This window comes from Lycorma delicatula, chromosome 10, assembly GCF_047948215.1.
Source record: "Lycorma delicatula isolate Av1 chromosome 10, ASM4794821v1, whole genome shotgun sequence".
In the NCBI taxonomy this organism is placed as follows: Eukaryota; Metazoa; Arthropoda; class Insecta; order Hemiptera; family Fulgoridae; genus Lycorma; species Lycorma delicatula.
The window spans coordinates 114,793,232-114,814,193 of record NC_134464.1 but is presented as its reverse complement, the minus strand read 5'-3'; the positions used below and the strand labels follow the sequence as shown (position 1 = coordinate 114,814,193).

The 20,962-nt window shown below is 28.7% G+C and overlaps 1 protein-coding gene across 7 annotated transcripts in view; it reads left to right on the top strand.

The window, feature by feature from the left end:
* Positions 1-20,962, top strand: part of LOC142331438 (uncharacterized) — a 306,269-nt gene that overhangs the window by 32,212 nt on the left and 253,095 nt on the right. For 5 of the 7 annotated variants that reach the window (XM_075377347.1, XM_075377346.1, XM_075377348.1 and 2 more), the window contains one exon: positions 10,446-10,664. In XM_075377347.1, coding sequence (XP_075233462.1) covers positions 10,478-10,664 — 187 coding nt within the window. In that variant the 5' untranslated portion in view covers positions 10,446-10,477. Of the gene's footprint in view, positions 1-6,410; positions 6,668-6,886; positions 7,098-10,445; positions 10,665-20,962 lie in introns of all 7 variants that reach the window. The other 2 variants (XM_075377343.1, XM_075377342.1) reach the window with 2 other exon arrangements.

Genomic DNA, 20,962 nt, shown 5'->3' with positions numbered 1-20,962 from the left:
GACAACCACATTATAGGGTTAACATCTCTTACTTATAATTTATTAAATCAAATAATTTATAGAAGAATGAGAGGTTAGAAGGTATATTAGATATTATTTTGTTTCGCAAAATACATGGGAATAAGGAAGCCCTCAGATTAATTTTAAAAAGCAGGCTGAAGAAAATTGTGTGTACGTGATATTAATAGATCTTGAAAAGTACTTTTGTTTAATGTAGATGGAAAATATATATTATATATAAAATATTCAGAAAATTGTGAATTTATAATTCACATTACAAGAAAAGTCACGTAAGATTCATTATAGAAAATGAGAGTGTAACTCTCCTTTACTTTTTAATTTGTGAATATAAGCAAAGAAGAAATTAAAAGAAAATTTTGAGAACTCTCAGTTCAGGGATAGGAAATATAATGTTAATTTATTGATAATAATATTTAATGAAATTAGAAATTAATTAAAATAAGAAATGTTATGGTTGATCACTGGAGATGTGTAAGAGAAGTTGAATGGTTTGATAGAAGAATTATAATAGAATATTTCCATTGTTGTAAAACTACAAATAAGGGATTAAGTAAAGAAGATATCAAAAGTGATCTGATACAGATTATATATCTAGAAAAAGAGGTTTTAGGGGAAAGGAAGAGTGGTTTTATATAGAAAAGAAATTTGGGTTTAGATATTCTTAAAATTATTTATATGTGGTTCAGTTTCTTATTTATGATAATGAATAGAACAGAACAATAAGTATAACAGGTTTTTAAAATGTGCTGTAGGAGAATGGTGATAATTAGTTTAGGTGGGTTGGTATTGTGAAATGAAGAGAGGTACTGTGATGAACTGGTGAAAAGACATTTGTAGTCGAAAGAAGGATAAGGTTGGTGATGGGCAGCATATTAAGCCATTCAGAGAGGTGAATGTGGTTCTAGAAAATATTCTAAGTAAGATAAAAGTAAGTACATAATAAAATAGATAGACGGAATGAAGAAATGAATAAAATCAATTAAATGATGACAAAGGAAAAGGATTTTAATTGTAACAGTCTGTAAAGTTTTAGAATAGCATTGATTTTATAAGGGAAAAATATGACATGGTTCAGTCATGTCAGAATAATGAATGACTCGTAATTTACCATTCAATATGGGTAGAAGAGTGTACAACCATTGACAAAGTGAATTAAAGAACATATGGATTTATTTTGGTAAGTTTAAGTTGCAATGTTTGCAAAAGTTTATGTTTGGAAGATGCAAAAGATATAATTTTTCTCTGTGTGATACGTTATTAAAATAGTCTGTTAGAATTAATCTTTATTTGGTTATTGTTGTGTTATTCATATTGTTTGGTTTAAGATTTTTCTTACCAAACAACTAGACTTTTTTTAGTTTTCTTGAAAACGAACTGAAAATTAAATCTAATATGAATTTAAATTAGATCAATTTTTTTTGTTGAAAATATTTTATCTGCTGTAATACAATATATGAATGGCATAATACAATATTCCTCCGTACTGCTGAGATTGTATTGCTTCATACAACTAACTCCCTTACTCTTTTATTATGATTTCTTTTTCTAATGGTAATTTGGAGTATTTCAGTATTGTAGTAAAATACTCTAAATTATTTTACGTACTAGAAAAAATGTTTTTATACAGCAGTTTATTGTAAAATGAAATTGGCTTTATTGTGAAATATTTTACATTATTTTCTTTATTTCATTATTAATTACTAGTGCACATTTTTTGCCCACTAGTCCCATAAAGTGGAAATAAAAGTTGTTTAATTTCAAAATGGAGTATACATTTTATGGAAAAAAATTTGTAATAGACAGTTTTCATTCTCATGTCAACTGTCATCCAGTATTTATAAAAAATGTCAGATACTTTTTATTTAAAATAATTTAAAAAAATAACTACTATGTTAACTGCTGATGAGAGAGAAAAACCTGTAACCATTATAATAACATTCACAATATTTCTGCTGCGTTGCTGCATATAAGTGTATTGGCTGATTGATTTCTTTGAGGAGTTCTGTACTTTGCTCACATTGAAGCAAAATATTTTAACATGTTTTAATATCCATTCATCTGTAATGTAATATGGTTACTTTTCATTAATGTATGCATTTTTTTAACACACATCAAAATGAACATACTAGATATCTACTTAGAAATTAATTACTCCTTACTGAAACTGGTATTATTTTTAAATTGGTCAATAACTGGAAAACCATTGATTAAGAAATGTCCAAATCTGACAAAATGAACAAAAATTAGTTATTAGGGCATATTTTTAGAATCTTCTCTTTTTTTTACGTGTATGTAAAAGCCTGATAGGGTAAGGTTAAAAGTAGGTAAAAATAGTAATTTGTTAATTTTTTTGTAAGAAAAACTTAGGTTGCAAAATAAAATTGCTGAGGTTAATAAGAAACTAATTAGAGAGTGAAATACAATATATATGCTTTATTTATTTATTTTTATGAAGTAAGCTATTATGTCAAACTCATAGGCAAAGATGTAAGGCAACAAATACAGGTGCTACAAAGAAATGGGAAATTTAAAAAATTAAATAACGTTAATGAAAAATTTTTTTTAGAAAATGAATTTTATTTCATGTAATTGTACAAATGTTGCCATTTTAGGATACATACATTTTAGTTTATTTTTTAAAGATGATATCTTGCAGGTGACCTCCTCTTCTACGTAAACACTCACGAAGTCTCTTCGTTAAATTGTTGGTTTGACGTAACATCTCAACTGGAATTTCCGCATTTGCTTCTCGGATCTTTGCCTTCAGTTCTTCCGTTGTAGCAGGTCTATTGTGGAACACTTTGCTTTTAAGGTGACCCCACAAAAAGTAATCGCAAGCTGAGAGATCAGGCGATCTGGGAGGCCATCTAACGTCACCATTTCATGAAATGACACGTTGTCCAAACAATCGGCTTACAGCTGTCATCGATATTCGTGCAGTATGTGATGTTGCTCCGTCTTGTTGAAACCAGGCTGTGTTAAGAATTGGTGGAAATCTCTTTTGTTGTTCCACGACAAAGGTTTCAAGCATGGCTACATAACGAGCCGACGTCACTGTAATCGCAAGACCGTCGTCATCCTCAAAAAAATAAGGGCTATAACACCATAAGATGACATAGCACACCACACGGTCACTTTTTGGCTGTGCAACGGACGCTGGTGTAGCTGCGTAGGATTTTCTTGTGCCCAGTATCTGAAATTTTGCTTGTTAACAAATCCACTGAGATGGAAATACGCATCGTCTGACATCCACAGTTCGTGAACAAACTCTTCGTTATCATTTATCTTCTGAAGCATTACATTACAGAATTGTACTCGCACAACTGCATCGTTCGGTTTCAGTTCCTGGACGATCTGCAAGTTGTATTGATGGAATTGCAAGTCCTTCACTAACATCCTTCGAACACTTGAACTATGCAATTATAAAGATGCTGAGAGACAACGGATTGACCGATGTGGACTTCGTGTAACAGCATCTTGTAAAGCTTGAACATTCTGTGGTGTACGGACGGTTCGCTCACGGCCTGGAGGTTTCTTTTTCATTGCCGAACCAGTTTCCTCAAAATTAGATATCCATGTTTTAATTGCATGGGCTGATGGAACATGGTCGTGCCGTCCCAGATTCAAATGACGGCGAAATTCTCTACGCGCTCCTTCCACATTGTTTTTGTAAAAACGCTTTGATAGCAAATGCACGTTGCGCACCACTCCTAGGATCCATGACAACTAAATGGCAGGTTAGGTTAGAGAGGCTGGCGCCACTTATCAAGTGGTACCAATCGCCCACGGCTACCAACACAACTTTCAAAATTTCCCGTTTCATTGAATACCCTGTATTAGTTCATTTTTGAGTGCTAATGGGCGAATAACAAGAGAATGAGAAATTGGATGAGTTTTATGTTAGTCCTTTAAAAAATGTTTTTTGTTTGAAATAATTCAATTATTTATTCGGTTTGTAAGATGTACTATTGTTCCATTTTCACTTCTTAATATGGGCATTCTTTAATAAGGTACAGAACAATTAAAAAGATGTGGATAAATGTCAATCTATTTATGGTTTGTTCTTAAGGAAAATATTTTGCTTTAGACATTATATAAAAACAATTTTTTCTCTTGAAATTTATTTTAATAAATGAAGCATTTTTACAAAGGGCTGTTTTGGGACATGTTTGTTGTTTATTTGTATATGTATATATTTTTTTATTATTTAAATTGGGAGGGATGTAAGAAATTAACATTAAATTTATGGAAAATTTTCCAGGAACTAATAAAAAAAAAACATTTTAGAGTGCTGATTATAATTGCGTTTTTGTGGAGGGGTGTTATTTTTTTATTTTAAACATGAACTGCCTGTTGATTATCAAAACAATGACAACCATGATGCATTCAAGGTTATTCTCCAACTAGGGCCAAGGTTCCAGATGTAAATCAATTGCAGAGCAGTGTAGAGCAGATGTAAGTTACTTTTAATCTTATGTTCGGTTAATGTAACCAAGTTTGTTCAACATATTCTTCAGTACTGCAGTAAATCAATGTACATATTATGATAAACATCAGAAAAACAGTAAACCTAAACATACAACAATAAACATCAGAAAAGTGTTTAAGAATTAATTGTGCTTAAATGAAGTAGTTAGTCATTCTCAATTTACATTTATTTTATTTTTCGTTATATTTCATATCATTTAATTAAATTTTATTATTGTAAAAATAACTTTTAATGATAATTTGTAATTATTTTAAATTAACTTATACATAATTAATTTTATGATTTTTTTCAGTGATAATTTGTACTATTTTTTTTAATTTTATTCAAAGTTACTGACTGACTTCTTTTGTAATTGCTCTATAAAATAATATAGTATAATAAAGGCATAAGAATGAATTAACTAAATAATTATTTTAATTTGGATATTTGCAATTCTTTAAATATTAAAGTGAGAGCGAGGTAATTTTTTGTTTTGGGTATATTAACCCCACCTTAAGTGATTTTTGATCTACACCTAAGTTTTTTATTCTTTTTTTCTTTTAAATGAAAATCATTAAATTATATATACTTGATTTAAAATTTTAAATACTAATAAGTAATTTATTACTCGCTTTCTAAATACTGGAAATTTGCTGCTAGAAGATTTCTTCAAAGTAATATGCAATTTCTTTCTCAGTGGTTTTGCAGATACTGTTGTTAGTGGTGCTTGTCCTTAGAGTCGATTCAGTGTTGAAGTTTTTGATGTTTGCCATATGTTTTATTGCAATAATACATAATCCTTTTTTTTAATTTTAATAAAATTTTAGATTACGAATCATTTTTGTTATTTTCTTGTGCTTAGTGTTTTAAAACGTTTAAAAAATTTTTTCTCATTAAAGTTTATTATTTTATTTTTCAATTAATGTCGGATTAATTTACGGTATCTATGTGTGATTAAACTCTTTGGGAAATTCAGAAATGCTGATGAGACTCCTGTTTACTTTGACTTACCATCCAGTTTCATGCCAAGCTGCCGCCTGGTGTCATATTTCATTGAAATGGAAAAGGGTGGATGACCAATGAGCTAGTTACAAATTGGCTCCACAAAGTATGAAGCAGGAGGCCAGGTGCTCTTCTAAAGAAATGTGAGATGTTGATCCTGGATGACTTCAAGGGGCATCTGACATCAGCAGTGAAGGAAAAAATCCTGAAATTAAACACAGATCTTGTTATTCCAGGAGGCGTGACTTTGCAGCTACAATTGTTAGATATATTGGTGAAAAATCCATTTAAAAACCAACAACCAACATCCCAATAGATTGTATGATTGTATGTCATTTTGAGTATGAAAAAACTTTCTGCTTGATGGGTGGCACGTTTATTAACATTTGACAAAAAATTCATTTGATTGAACAATTCTCAAGGGATTAAATTTATTTAATTGTGATTTTGTTGAGTTTATTCAACATTTTATAGCAGTTGATGAAACATGTATTCACCATTACACGCCAGCAGTCTTTAATCCTTGTTATCTTTGAGGGAGTCCTTTACACCCATTATGGATTTTATTAAATTTGAAATTTTTTCTTTTTAAATAAATCTATTTTACTGTTAAGATTCTGACTGTGATATTAGATGTAAGATTTATGTGATATTAGTTTATTTATGTGATATCTGAGTTATTAGCTTCAAGTTTTAATTGTTAATCTTAATTTTAATTTAGCTTTTTAATTCTCTTGTATGTAATATTACTTGTAAGTTTAAGTGATATTAGTTTTTAAGTTTTTAGTTATATCTTATGTAATTACAAGTTTTAATTTTTATTTTTATTAATAAAATTTTTTAATTTTATTTTTATTAAAGTGTGCAAAATTTGATCCTGATTGCATCATTTGCCTTATGGCTATTTCAATGTAAACAGGTTCGCTCCATTAGCAGTTTGCAGCAAGGAGGAACAATGAGCAGTGCTCCAATTTCTTTGGTCAGATGATGTGAAAGGGGCAGAAATCCATTGAAGACTTTTTATCACAATACTGGGACAGCGATTTATAACGTAAAAGTGATTTTTTTGTGGGTCAAGAAGTTGAGTGTGATGCAAAAAGAGGGAGCAGAATGCCCATCAACTTCCACCATGGATAACAAGATTCAGCAAGCTTGAGAGATGGTTCTGGAGTATAGGCAAGTTACCATCTTTGAACGTCAGTTATACTTCTCTGCCCATCAAATCATCCACAATGAGCTTGGCTTCTGCAAAGTCTGTGCACGATGGGTACCAAGACAGCCCCCCCCATACTGTTCAAACCATCAACAAGTTGAATTTTTAAGTATTGGAACATTCTCCCTACAGTCCTACAGATCTTGCTCCCTCTGACTTTCATCTGTTTGGTTTGCTTATAGATGCTTTGTGAGGTCGTAGATTTTCTGCACTTAGATGTGCAAGACGCGGTGCAAAAGTGGTGACTTTGTGACCAACCGAAAACCTTCATTATGGAAGGAATACTTAAGTTTGTGAACCACTAGAGAACGTGCATTGACAAGGAAGATGACGAAGTAGAAAAAAGTGATGTGCTTTTTGAACCCTTACCTTTGCTTAAATAGATTGTAGAAGGTAATTTTTGACTCGCCCTAATATACTAGTATGTAGTGCAACATGTATTTAGTAGTTATATAATTTAAGTTAACTGGTTGGAAAATGGTTATAAATAATCAGGAATCTTTATCCCTGTTAGGAAAGAATATAACTGCTTTATGTAAGCGCTACAGTGTAATAGATTTGTACTTGTCTATAGTTTTGTTTTGAAACAAACATTTTGCAGCGACTCTGACAGAAGGCCAGTATTGCCATTGGCTTTGATGGAAATTGCTTTTTTCCTTCACAAAATTTTTCCGTACTATATTAATTAATTTATATAATATATTCTATTGTATCATTTTTGTAATGCTGTTGTTAAAATATATATTTGGTGAAAAAATATTCTCCAAAAACCAAAATAATAATTTAAAAAAAGTCAATTTGAAACCGAATATCAGAGCACTTGAACAAATTCTTGAATAATTTCAAAGTTATTAAATGAAGTAATTTTTATATTATTATTAACAAAAATTATTCAATATTGAAATTGTATTACTGCAAAAACAGTGTAAGAACAGGATTCTATAAGTATACTGTACTATAATTTGTACAGATTTTCTTGAAATAAATTGAAACTCGAGGATAACGAAGAAAAGAACACTTTAATACATTATAAAACTTTTTCCCCAACAAATGGTTCATAAGTTATTAGAAATAATCAATTTCTTTCCCGATTCATATTTACTAACAGCATTTTAACGGTTTCAGTATGAAAACTGTAATTTTCCAACCAATACTTTTGATTTTGAAGTTTTAATATTGTACTATAAACATTAATTTTCTAATTATTTATATAGAATGAAAAATTACATTTACTTATTTTTCATTTCTACTTTTGGTCATTTTATTTTACCCTGCCTTGTGAACAAAATATTACCTTTAATAATGTGCATGATTAATTCAGCTGAATTTCTTATTAGTTTATTATTAAGAAAAATGTAATTTATGAAGATTCCATCATAATTTTTTATCCATATTTTGTATTATGTGTATCTTTTATAATGTTTTATTTTTGGGATTTATTCTGGTTACTTAAAATAGTCTCTTTGTATTATCATTCTTTTTTAATATAAATATTAATTTTCTAAGTTATTCCACAGAAATTTTTCTTCAATTTTCATATGTTAGTTGAAAACATTCATTAAAATAAAGCAATTTTTATGTAATCGTTACAGTTCCCACTCAAAATGTAATCAAATAGAGAGAGGAAATTTCTGTTGCTTAAATAAAGATAAGAAAATGGTTTATTTACATGATTAATTATTTATGTTGAATAATCTTGATATTATAAAGTTGTTATTTATGGATATGGAATCGTGTTTTTTTTTTTAATTAGATTATTTTGTAATGATGCACCTCTAAGTTCCAAGATAGTTTGGCGAGAATCTTGTTATTAGAATATTATGAATTTTTGCTAAATTTTTAACAGTTTATAATATTTGTTCTATCTTAAGAAAAAATTAATTAAAAAATATAAACTAGTTTAAACTGCAACTAAAAGTTTCAGTGGATTTTAAACAGTTGGAAAAGGTTGTAAGTGTAAGCTACTTCCTATCAAAAATAATTTTGTGTGCCTTATTTCAGGTGTATCAATCAATAGTGTAGTTCTAGATGCTGTTCTGTGTATTCCTTTTATAAAGCCTGCCAAGTATCGTGACATTTAGTGTATATCTTACGTGTTTATGCTGGTTTTAAGTTTTTTGATTGTAAATTGTTTGATTTTAAAAGTTAAAGAAAATTTATCAGTTTGAATTTAGTTAGATTTGAGAGTGAAATGTACAAAATATACAAAAACCTATTAGTGGTGTTAGTATCATCTAGAATTGACAAGTACACTTTTTTATGGTTGTTCATGGTCTTCTTTAAAAACAACAGATAATTCGGTTTTTACATCATTATTTTTTGTAGCACATTAATTGTAAAATTTTAAATTGTGATATGTTATAGTGGTATTCCTAAAATTTTTGTCCTTCAATATTTATTCATTACCGCAAAATAAAACTGGCATTCAGACATTAATTTTCTTTGCTTTACATTCAATCCACTATGTAAGTCACTGAAACTAACTTGACTAAATAAACAGTTTAACAGTTTTTATTTTATTTACTATATAAATAGTTTTAGTGGCCGCTGTTATCTGGATCATTTTATTCTCGTTTTCATGCACAGTATTAAGAGGGTGCTAATTTAAAAGTGTACTTTTTATGAAACACAATCCATTGAAATAATGTTCCATAATTTTCCAGTTGTGGTTAAACATGAATTATAGTTATGAATGATGGCTTTTCTCAGTTCTTTTTGTCAGTTTATCAAATACTAGCTAGTGATAAGTAAGTATAATTACAAAACTAGCAAAATATTTGCTGTCAGTTTCTTGTATATATTATTAGTGTATATATATATATATATATATATATATATATTAGTGTATATATGTATATTATAACAGACAATTAGGTAAGGTGATTAGAATTATAGTAGTTAAATTTTTTCAAATTAATTTTTGAAAATAGTGTTCTGAATTATTTAAAACATTTACTCTAAATTGTTAGACTTATAATTGTAAACACATTTTCAATGAGAAGGTGATTGCTGAATTAACACAAGTTAAATTTGGTTGAAGGTGTAAAAGTTTGCTTTTTGAAGTTTGACAATTTAAATAGGTTATTAATTCTAGTAAAATTTGCTCTAAAGTAGCATTTTGTATATATATTTTTGTGCTAATATATAGTTTTATACTTTTAAATCTTCCACATTAGTTTTTTCTTCAGCTTAATGAATAGCTGGTGAAAAACTCCAGTTGCTTTATTGATGTGTCTCTCATATTTATATTAATGTGATTTAATTGTATTTATGTTTATTAAAGAAATATTGATAATTATTTAGAAAGTTGACCCACATTCAAAATCCAATAATCTTGGCTTATGTAGTAGTGTGTACTGTGCTGATTGTAATTATACAAAAAAAGTGTCTCATTTGTATTTTTTGACCAAAGATTTTAAAATGAAAAATCAAAAAATTAGATTACTCATTAGGGCAAGAGTAATGTTTTGAATTTGTATCATCAATATTCTCTTGTGTTAACATATTAAATTGGCCAGTTTAATATTTAAGGTTAATTAGACGAGGTTAGTGAGTGAAGCAAGTGTTAAGTTATATTGATATTGTATAAAGTTCAGTTCACAAGATCATTAGCTCCTAACCTAAAGTTGCATCATCGTTTTTAGCAATTACAGAGATAATTCTAAATTAAAAAAATTATTTAAGAAAGAAACATGTCTAGTTTGAATTAATGATATGAATTTTTATTTATTTTTTTTGTAGATTTTACATTAGCATCGTGGCTACAGTAAAATATGGAAGAATCTAAATCAGTACCTGGTGCTAGAAAAGTTAGAAAACAAAGCAGTGGGGGGCGAAGTGGCCGTAGTTCTCGTAAATCGTCACTCTCATCAATTGCATCATCAGCTGATAATGATGTTCCAGATACATCAGAATTAACATCTGAAAATTTGGAGTTAAATAAAAATAATTTACTAAATGGTAAGTGTAAACATTTTCATATTGTAAAAAGGAAAAAAGTGCTTTTTAAAGTATTTTTTATATTGTAATCATTCAGTATTATATTTGAATACTATGTTCAGTGTTCTGTTAATAAATTGCTACGTAACATTACAACCCCATTTATTTGAATGTTTATTGATCCTTATAATTTTTTTTATAGAGATAAAAGGAAAAGTCTAGTAATTATGTTGCACGATTTATTTGACCAATATTTAGTGATTAAATTATAGTATATAATAATTTTCTTAATATTCTGTGTTAATGAATTCATTTTTTAAAAATATATAAATAAATATATAGATATGTTACTTGATTTTTGTAAAATTATTGAGTTCATTATTAAAATTTATTTGTTTCCACTTTTCATATATGCAAATTTAGACTTTGTATATTTGCTGTGTTACTTCCTTTTGTTTTCATGTTAGACCTATCTATATGACTGCATATTTGCTATAAAATTTTGCCTTTGGTTTCATCTTAGGCTTAAATATTCCAGTTTTGTACAAATGGCAAATTAATCTTTAAAGATAAATTTCTGAAATTTTGTGACAAGGTTTAACTAGTGATATAAGTTGAAAATGTTTATTAAACACATATCTGTATTATTTTTTTTTTGTACTAACATCTAAAGCTGTCTTTCTGTTTAACATTTATAATTCTGATGAAATTATTTTTATATTAATGAATTTTTTTTTCAGAATTGTGTGCTTATTTCAATCTATTGGAACTGTGATTTTCTCTTATGACTTGTGTTTATTTTCATAAATGTTTTTTTAAAATTTGTATTTAAACATGCAAATTTATGTTTTGTTAGTTTGGATAGAAACACGACTGAGGATTGTCTGAAATAAATAAAGTTACTGTTTTTTTTTTTGTTTTTTTTTTTGTCTTCAGTCATTTGACTGGTTTGATGCAGCTCTCCAAGATTCCCTATCTAGTGCTAGTCGTTTCATTTCAGTATACCCTCTACATCCTACATCCCCAACAATTTGTTTTACATACTCCAAACGTGGCCTGCCTACACAATTTTTCCCTTCTACCTGCCCTTCCAATATTAAAGCGACTATTCCAGGATGCCTTAGTATGTGGCCTATAAGTCTGTCTCTTCTTTTAACTATATTTTTCCAAATGCTTCTTTCTTCATCTATTTGCCGCAATACCTCTTCATTTGTCACTTTATCCACCCATCTGATTTTTAACATTCTCCTATAGCACCACATTTCAAAAGCTTCTAATCTTTTCTTCTCAGATACTCCGATCGTCCAAGTTTCACTTCCATATAAAGCGACACTCCAAACATACACTTTCAAAAATCTTTTCCTGACATTTAAATTAATTTTTGATGTAAACAAAATATATTTCTTACTGAAGGCTCGTTTAGCTTGTGCTATTCGGCATTTTATATCGCTCCTGCTTTGTCCATCTTTAGTAATTTTACTTCCCAAATAACAAAATTCTTCTACCTCCATAATCTTTTCTCCTCCTATTTTCACATTCAGCGGTCCATCTTTGTTATTTCTACTACATTTCATTACTTTTGTTTTGTTCTTGTTTATTTTCATGCGATAGTTCTTGCGTAGGACTTCATCTATGCCGTTCATTGTTTCTTCTAAATCCTTTTTACTCTCGGCTAGAATTACTATATCATCAGCAAATCGTAGCATCTTTATCTTTTCACCTTGTACTGTTACTCCGAATCTAAATTGTTCTTTAACATCATTAACTGCTAGTTCCATGTAAAGATTAAAAAGTAACTGAGATAGGGAACATCCTTGTCGGACTCCCTTTCTTATTAGGGCTTCTTTCTTATTTTCTTCAATTGTTATTGTTGCTGTTTGGTTCCTGTACATGTTAGCAATTGTTCTTCTATCTCTGTATTTGAACCCTAATTTTTTTAAAATGCTAAACATTTTATTCCAGTCTACGTTATCGAAAGCCTTTTCTAGGTCTATAAACACCAAGTATGTTGGTTTGTTACTGTAATTACTGTAAAGTTACTGTAATTAATTGAAAAAGTTAATGCAGTTATTATGAACAAATAAAGGCTTTCAATGAAAATAAAATATTTACAAATAGTTTGTTAAGTTTTAGAATGCTGCACTTTTAGATTTAAAATAGTTTTAAGAAATAAACTAATATAAAGAACAAAGTTATTAATAACATTATGGATTTCAGCGAATTTAAATGCTAACTCATTTAATGAGTGAGCCAATAAAATAGATAATTTAAACAGATTAATAATTTAACAATATTTAAAAATTTATACATTTGAACAACTTTTAATAATTATTAACAGTTTATTTAATAGCATTTAACTGTATCTTAAAACTTTATGTTTTGAACACTACAACTTGAAGGTGGCCAGAATTGTACTAAACACACATTCTTCAAGCCACCTTTTTTGCTTTCCTCCACAACATAACATATTGCAGGAATTATGATAACTTTTTGACAATTTTTTTAAAATACTACTTTCATGTTTTGTTTGGTTGGATCACTGAATATTGTACCTTTAAAGTATTCTTAAAAGAAAAAATTGCAGTTGTTATATCTGATCTTGTGGGCCAAATATCATGGTAGATACGAGGAGCAGCTAAAATATAATGCTGAGTGGAATGTAATAGGGGTATAAATTGTTGTTACAAAATGTTCAGCCGGCTGAACTTAGTATAGTTTAAAAAATTCTTTCAATAACTTAAAAGATATTTTGATGTAAGAAACAGTTGTTGGCTTAAGCGAATATTTTTATTTTTTATCTTTTTTTCTAATGTGTATGTTGCAGTCTGTTCAACTAGTGAACAATAAACAACCCCAGTTGAAAATCACCTGTTAAACAACTGATTTTCAGCTACAGGTTAATCACCAGACAAGCCTGATGGGCTAAGTGAATATTAAACAAAAACACAATAAGTAAATGAATATTTAAAAAATATTGATACATTTTTTATGGTAGATTTATACCTTTTTGCCTGCTTAAGGCAAAGTTCTGGGAACAGATGTATTTAACATAACTAACATTTTTTTAGACCAAGTATGAAATAGACAAAGTTCTATAAAATAATCTGGTTTCATCAATCTTGTGCAGTTGGTTTAACCCTAATATATAATGCCAAACATCATACATATCAATTTCAAATGCTCTCCAGTCTTAAAAAACATGATCAGATATGTTTCCAAATCAGTATATCTAGTTCATATTTTATGTCTATTTGTAATCTATTAGGAATCATTCTTTGGTCAATTATTAATTATATTCTCCATGAAAATAACACGTGTGTATATGGACGGATATAAGAATATAATACATAATATACACATGAATGTATAAATTGAATATATGTATATTTTATATTAACTAAAACTTAACCATCAAAACCCACAGCAATAGATAAGTAAACCTACCAAAGTAACACCCAAAAATCAATTTTCATGGAATCCCACATCATCATTTGCAATTCAGATATATATATATATATATATATATAATTACATCAAAATAAGCTATTTTTAAAAAATTAAAATTTAGAATTACCTAAACTATATGTATTTTTGATAAAAGTATAAACCAGACTTTAAAATGGTATAATTTGTCTGACTGATTTATAAAATATGCTAGAAACCTTCAAGATTAGACGAGTAACCCCAAAAATAATGGGACACTTCTTTGACAAAGGCTCTGTGTTGTTATAAAGATCTTAAAACAATTTATTTACAAGTATAACCAGTTAAAGGTTTTCTATTTTTTTAGCTTCAGCCTCAAGTTAAAAAATTTGGAGAAGTGTATTGCTTATTTTACAGAAAAAGAACTTTATAATATTAAAAAGTATTATTTCAAGATTAATACAAGATGCAAATGCATGTTATGTGCAGATTTAGGTTGAAAAACATTTTCAACATCCACTAGACAATATGTGTGTTCATCAAATGAAATTGAGGTTATGATATGTAATCTTTTTACGCATTACCATTTGCGACACATTCAGACAAATTTTTTATGCAAGTGATGTGACTTGTGATCCTATTTTCTTTTTTTTAACAACATTGGCTTGTCTACAAAAAGTTGTAATTTATTGGTCAAATTATTTTCAACCAGTAAACCTGTTATGTAGTTTTTTAAATATGTTTTTTGAATAGGTATGAACAATTGTTTGAGTAATTTCTATATAAATAACATTAATAACTTTTTTAAAGTAGACAAAATTGTGTGAAATACACGAAACATAGACGTTTTCAATCCAATTATTCCATAAAGATGTTTGATATAACTTATTTATTTAGATGCATTAAACTTTAGGTTTATTTTAAGAGTGGAATGGTAGTGTTCTGCCATTAATCAAGAAAATTTTAGGTTTGATTCCCAGCTAGTCTAGGCATTTTTCATACATTACAGAAGTCATAAGAAAAAGAAGTTAACATATCTATAATTGAACTGAGTGCTCACGTAGAGTAAATAAACAGAAACTTTAAACAAACTGCTACAGACTAAACTCATTTGTGAGTTATAACATTTTATGAATGAAATTAAAAAAAATGAAAATTTAAATTAAGTATGTAAATTTATTACATTTCTGTATTTACAAAAGTATACGTATTTACAATATTTTTACAAAAACTTTTTGAAGCGAGTGCTCGACTCAGCGATTCACTTCAGTGTTCGAGTGATCTTTGTTGATAATCAATTGATGCCAAACATGTTATCAGGCAGGCTACTACCTGCCTTGTTCTCTGTGATAGTTCATTCTTCTGTAAAAGCTGTTCCTGGAAGAAGCCATATTCTTATTTCATGATGTGTTAACCGCATATGGAATTCTTAAAAATTTCTACAGTACACTTCTGTATTGATAATCATCAAAAAATATTGGGCCCACTATGATTACCAGAAACAGCACACCATACACTGATTTTCCCATTTTGAAGTAGTCGCTCAACATCAGATCCTGGTGTTGTGCGAATAAATGTGTCCTGATAAATAAAATCAGGCTTGCCGAATAAGAAATAAAGCATCGGATCTTTCTGTCCACGAACAAGGTTTTTGAGAATGCAGTCGCAATAATTAAGAAGTTTTGGTTTAAGCTGTTGCACAATTGTTACATGATATGGTTTCGAATTAAAATCATAATGAATTTTACAGCTAGATGTGTGTATTTTAGCACTTTAGTGTGATAAGTTATGAATGGGTTTTATTGTACAGTGGAAATTCTTTTTTGAATATTGATTATGGCCTCTGCAGTCCTAACGGAAGGTTGCCAATCTCTTTTTGTGTTAGAAATTGATTCCATTGTAAACCATTCTTTAACCGAATCGTGTATCGCTACTCTTTGCTGGGACACTGGCATTCAGAAATTTGACTCATTTCTTGAAAGGATTCAGAATTCACGTTAGCTTCCACTGCAGCAATCCTTTCCTCAATCAAATAAGGTATTTTAGAAAAACACAGCTGTACAACTGTAAAGAACAAAATTATACTCCGCACTGAAGCATGAAGTTTACAACTGACAACTAGACAGGAGTAGTAACATACAAAACCAATAGTCGCTTTAGTGTTGGCAGCCATAGTAGCAGCATTAAAGGTGACCTCAAATTACTGCAGTTCTAGCTGATTTGATTTGAAGTTGCTTACCTGTTATAAATATAGACTTTAGATATAATCTCAATCACTGCTGTTAAATGTATATTGTTACTAAAAAAAAAATTGTTACAAAAAGAAGAAAGTATTCATTCATTTGTGATCAATGTCAATAGAGAGAATATAACAGAGAATATGATTTCATTTACTTCCTGTCAAAACATTTACCTTGTGTGTCATTGGTAGTTTTTAACAAAGTAATCCTTTGAACCTATTTAGCAATTGTATCCATTTTTGTGTTTCTGGAAATATTGTGAGGGTCTGCCTATCAGATTTCAGAATGGGTTATTAATACTTTAAAAAATTATTTAAATATTTCTATTGATATGATACCTTTCCATTTTAAATTATTACATTTTTTAAGCATTTTTGTTTTATCTATCATGTTTGAAACAAAGATTGAACATAATTTTGTAAATTACTAATAAATACTTCTGTTGTAAAAGAAATTGACGTCAAATTTATTAGATAAAGAGTATATTTTAAGAGATAAGTAGAGTTTTAATTATTAAATAAAATTTTAAATATGTTAATATTATCAAACTGAAAAATTCTGTTCATAAGATTTTTACATTCATATAGATTTGTTTTATAATTTTTATTTTATTACTGCATAATTTGCAGTATGCATAATTGTACAGAATATATTACTTATGTATTATTTCTCTATATTCCATACTTTAATTAATCTATTTAATTTCCAAGTAAATAATGAAGCGATATTAATTATAGAAAAATCAGAAGTACTTTTTAAAAAAAGTTTTTGCTTACATTGAAAATTTTATTTTATTTTGCCATGTTCTTTTATTACATGAAATTTGACTTTTTTTATCGTTGTGCCCATTGTTTGAGTTAGTCAACCGATCATAGTATACTAATTAACAACAATTTTTCTCATATGTTTTGTTTGCAGAATTATATTTCTCTTTTAACCATTTTTGTCATATTTATTTCTCACTATATAGCGCCAGGAAATTATACTCATACTACAGATGTAAACTGATGCACTACTAGCTAGTGTATTTCAGTTGTTAATAAACTGGCATGAGCAAGTCAATTGATGGCCAATAAGACTGCCATCTTGGTTCATATTAAGATATATCTGTTATTCAATCATGTGTCTATAATATTGACAGTGTTAATTACAAAATTGTTCAGTAGTAGGAATTGTGTGTTCTTAAAAGAGGATTTGAAAATTAACTTTTAATGTTTTTATTTTATTATGGGGTCTTTGTTGTTAATCTCTTAATTAATACTATATAAAGTCCTGTATTCACTGTAAAATATAAACATGGAAAAGTACAGAGTTGTTGAAAAAGGTTACAGCAGTTTTAAAATATTGTATGTCAGAATCTAGTAGAGATAATCAAAAGAGTATTTTTTTTTTTAGAAATTCACCAACACAAAATGTTTTATTGGCATTTCTTAGAATATTTCAATATGAGGTCCATTGGTCGATCTGCAAACATCTAGCCTGTAATCGACTTCTGTCCAGATCCACTAGATCATCTTAGGCGTAATTGTGTCAATAACTGTAAACTTGTGTTTTCCGCAAGTTAACCAAATTGAACATGAAAATAATGTTGCTGTAATGTTTCAACAAGATGGTGTGTCCCACACTTTAGCCTAGGCGTTTGATGCACTCTCAATGAAAGATTCCCCAATTGTTAGATTGGTAGGACCTATCCTGTGCTTTGGACTCCAAGAAGCCCAGATTTGACACCCCTAGTTTTTTTTTACGGCGATACGTTAAAAACATTGCCTACATTGAAAAAAATCAGGGATGTACTACATTTAAGACAACAGATCTCCACTGCTATTGCCACAGTTTTGCCTGCGATGATCCAGTGGACCTGGGCAGAAGTCGATTGTCGGTTGAATGCTTGCAGAGTGACCAGTGAAGCTCATATTGAAACATTTTAAGGATTTGAAAAACACTTTTTTAGTTTGTGAATTTTTAAAAAGAATACTTGTTTGATTACCTCAAGTAGTTTCTGAGATAATTTTTTTTAAAATTGCTGCAACTGTTTTTAATGACCTTTCCTTCTTTTTCTTGTTTAGCCTCCGGGAATTACCATTCAGGTAAATCTTCAGAGGATGAATGAGGATGATATGTATGAATATAAATGAAGTGTAGTCTTGTACAGTCTCAGTTCGACCAATCCTGCAATAACAAAAAGACTGCAGTTAAACTGCAGTCTGAGATTTGTCATTAATTGAAATCCAACCACCAAAGAACACTGGTATCCACGATCTAGTATTCAAATCCATATAAAAGTAACTGCCTTTAGTAGGACTTGAATGCTGGAACTCTCGACTTCCAAATTTGATGACCTTTATTAAATAAAAAGACTAGAAAAAACTATTTACAATATTTTAATTTGGACCAGATATTCTGTGTGGGCAGGTGTTCAGCTTGCAATGAAGTTTATTGATGTCCTTGCAGGGTAGTTTGAGAGGTATTTCAAAACCAAAATGGCAGCTTTCAAATTTGCTCCATTTTGGAGTAAACTCCATTTAAAGATTTTGAGTGGTTCAATTGTTCATTTATGTATTTGCAATCACTGCAATGGTAGTAGTCAATTGGCATTCCAGTCTCATAATATTAAGAGATCTTGGGTTCAAGTTTCTTTGTCAAATTTTTTTTAATTTTATTTTTTCTTTCATGTACAGTATTGCGGATTACTTTTATCATATTTATTATTTATAATAATAAGAATATGGAAAAACTTTCCGAATCTCTTGTATCGTGATTGTTATTTTATTTTAATATAACAATCATTAACCTAAAAATCTTAATGAACTGGGAATAGGGGTCACATGAGATAAGGGATTAACAAGTCAACAACAAACAGATTTTGTTTCATAAAACCTTTAAAAATTAAATAAATATTTTTTAATTGTAAAAGAAAAGCTGAAAATTAAAATAATTTTTTTTCTCCAAGTTTTATGAAACACTCTGATAGGTTAATAATTGTTATATTCAGATCGAATAGTAATCAGTAAACATGAGATTCATATAGTTGTTTTCCTAGTTTCTTATATTTTTATTAGTGTACATGCAAAAAGAAAAAGTTAAAAAAACAGAGTCTCAATACCTCGATTATGAAACTGAAACACTTGACATTGGCTGTAGCTGCTGCTGCAGTTCCGTTTACAAACAAGTACATAAGTAGTTCCGTATACCCACTCAACAAACTCTAAATGGAGTTTACTCCAAATGGAGCTAAGTTGCCGTTTTAGATTTAATGTAGGCAGCCCCCACCTACCAACCTAGAAAATCAAGTCCATAAACTCAATTACAAGCTGACCGGCCTGCCCTTGTAAGTGTTTTAATTAGAGAAATAATTGAACAAGAAGAACATATGTCATTCTAGGAATCAAATCCCAGTGGTAAGAATTTTACCCTATTAAAATGTAAAAAAAGCAAGACAGTTTTAAAAATAATGACAGTTTTATTAAAACTACTTTCTGAAGAAATGTTTATGCTCTAATTAATTTAATAATAAGTTGCATTGACATTGCTAAGAATTAATTTTCAGTACTTTAAATAATGATAACCAGTTGATTAACTTTATAAATAGATATCTTAAATTACAGTTCATCTAGTTGGAATCTAAAAGCATTAATTACTTAAAAAAAGACATTGTAAAAGATGAAATCTGTTAAGCTAATTAAATAGAAACTAATAAAAAAAATTATTTTACTTCAATTCAGGATAATGATAAAATTCGTTTTTAAAATTTTTTCATGATTTTTAGATTAAATCATTAAAAAAAAACCTTTTATTGCTCATAAAAATATTTAATATAATAATAATAATAATAATACTGTGTAGACTTTACTTATTTGTCTTATTACTTCCTTATATAAAATAAAGGAAGTATTGTGATAGCGAAAAATTTCAGATTTCAACGGAAATATTCATTTTGACCATCCCTGAATCCATTTTGACTAGTTTCGATATGATGTCTGTACGTACATGCATATGTATCTTGCATAACCAAAAACGATTAGCCGTAAGATGGTGAAATTTTAGATTTAGGACTGTTGTAACATTTAGTTATGCACCTCCCCTTCTGATTGTAACCGACTAAACCAAAAGTGTCCAAAAAAAGCCCAAAATCCAAAAAAAATTGGATTTAGACTTTTTCTTAACTTAAGTAATAAGTTCTCATTGAGAGCTTTTCTACTTGAGAGCTTCAACTGGTACTTATTTTCATTGGTTCTAGAGTTACAGCCAAATAAAATTTTAATTAATGAAATATTTGGAAATTTGGGGCACATGGTTCGAATTAGACTTCACTCCTTTTTTTTAATTGAAATGTATTGATTTATTAATAATTATTAACCTCTGATTGTAAAACAAATTTTATGATAAATAATAATTCAATAATAATACAAAAAAAAAATATGTTAAGTTATTAATGAAATAAAATTTTATGTACTTTTCATTAAAAAAAAAATGTGTATGTATAAGTAATTTAATAGGCGTAAAGGAAGCCATGTGTTGTCCACATCAAATTTTCTTTAAAAACATATATTTTGTCAACATAATTCCTTTCAATACGAATTATGAATAAATGAAGCCAGCTTATGTAAAAACATGAATTTTGTTAAAATGTTTTGCAAGTTAGATATTTTTGTATCG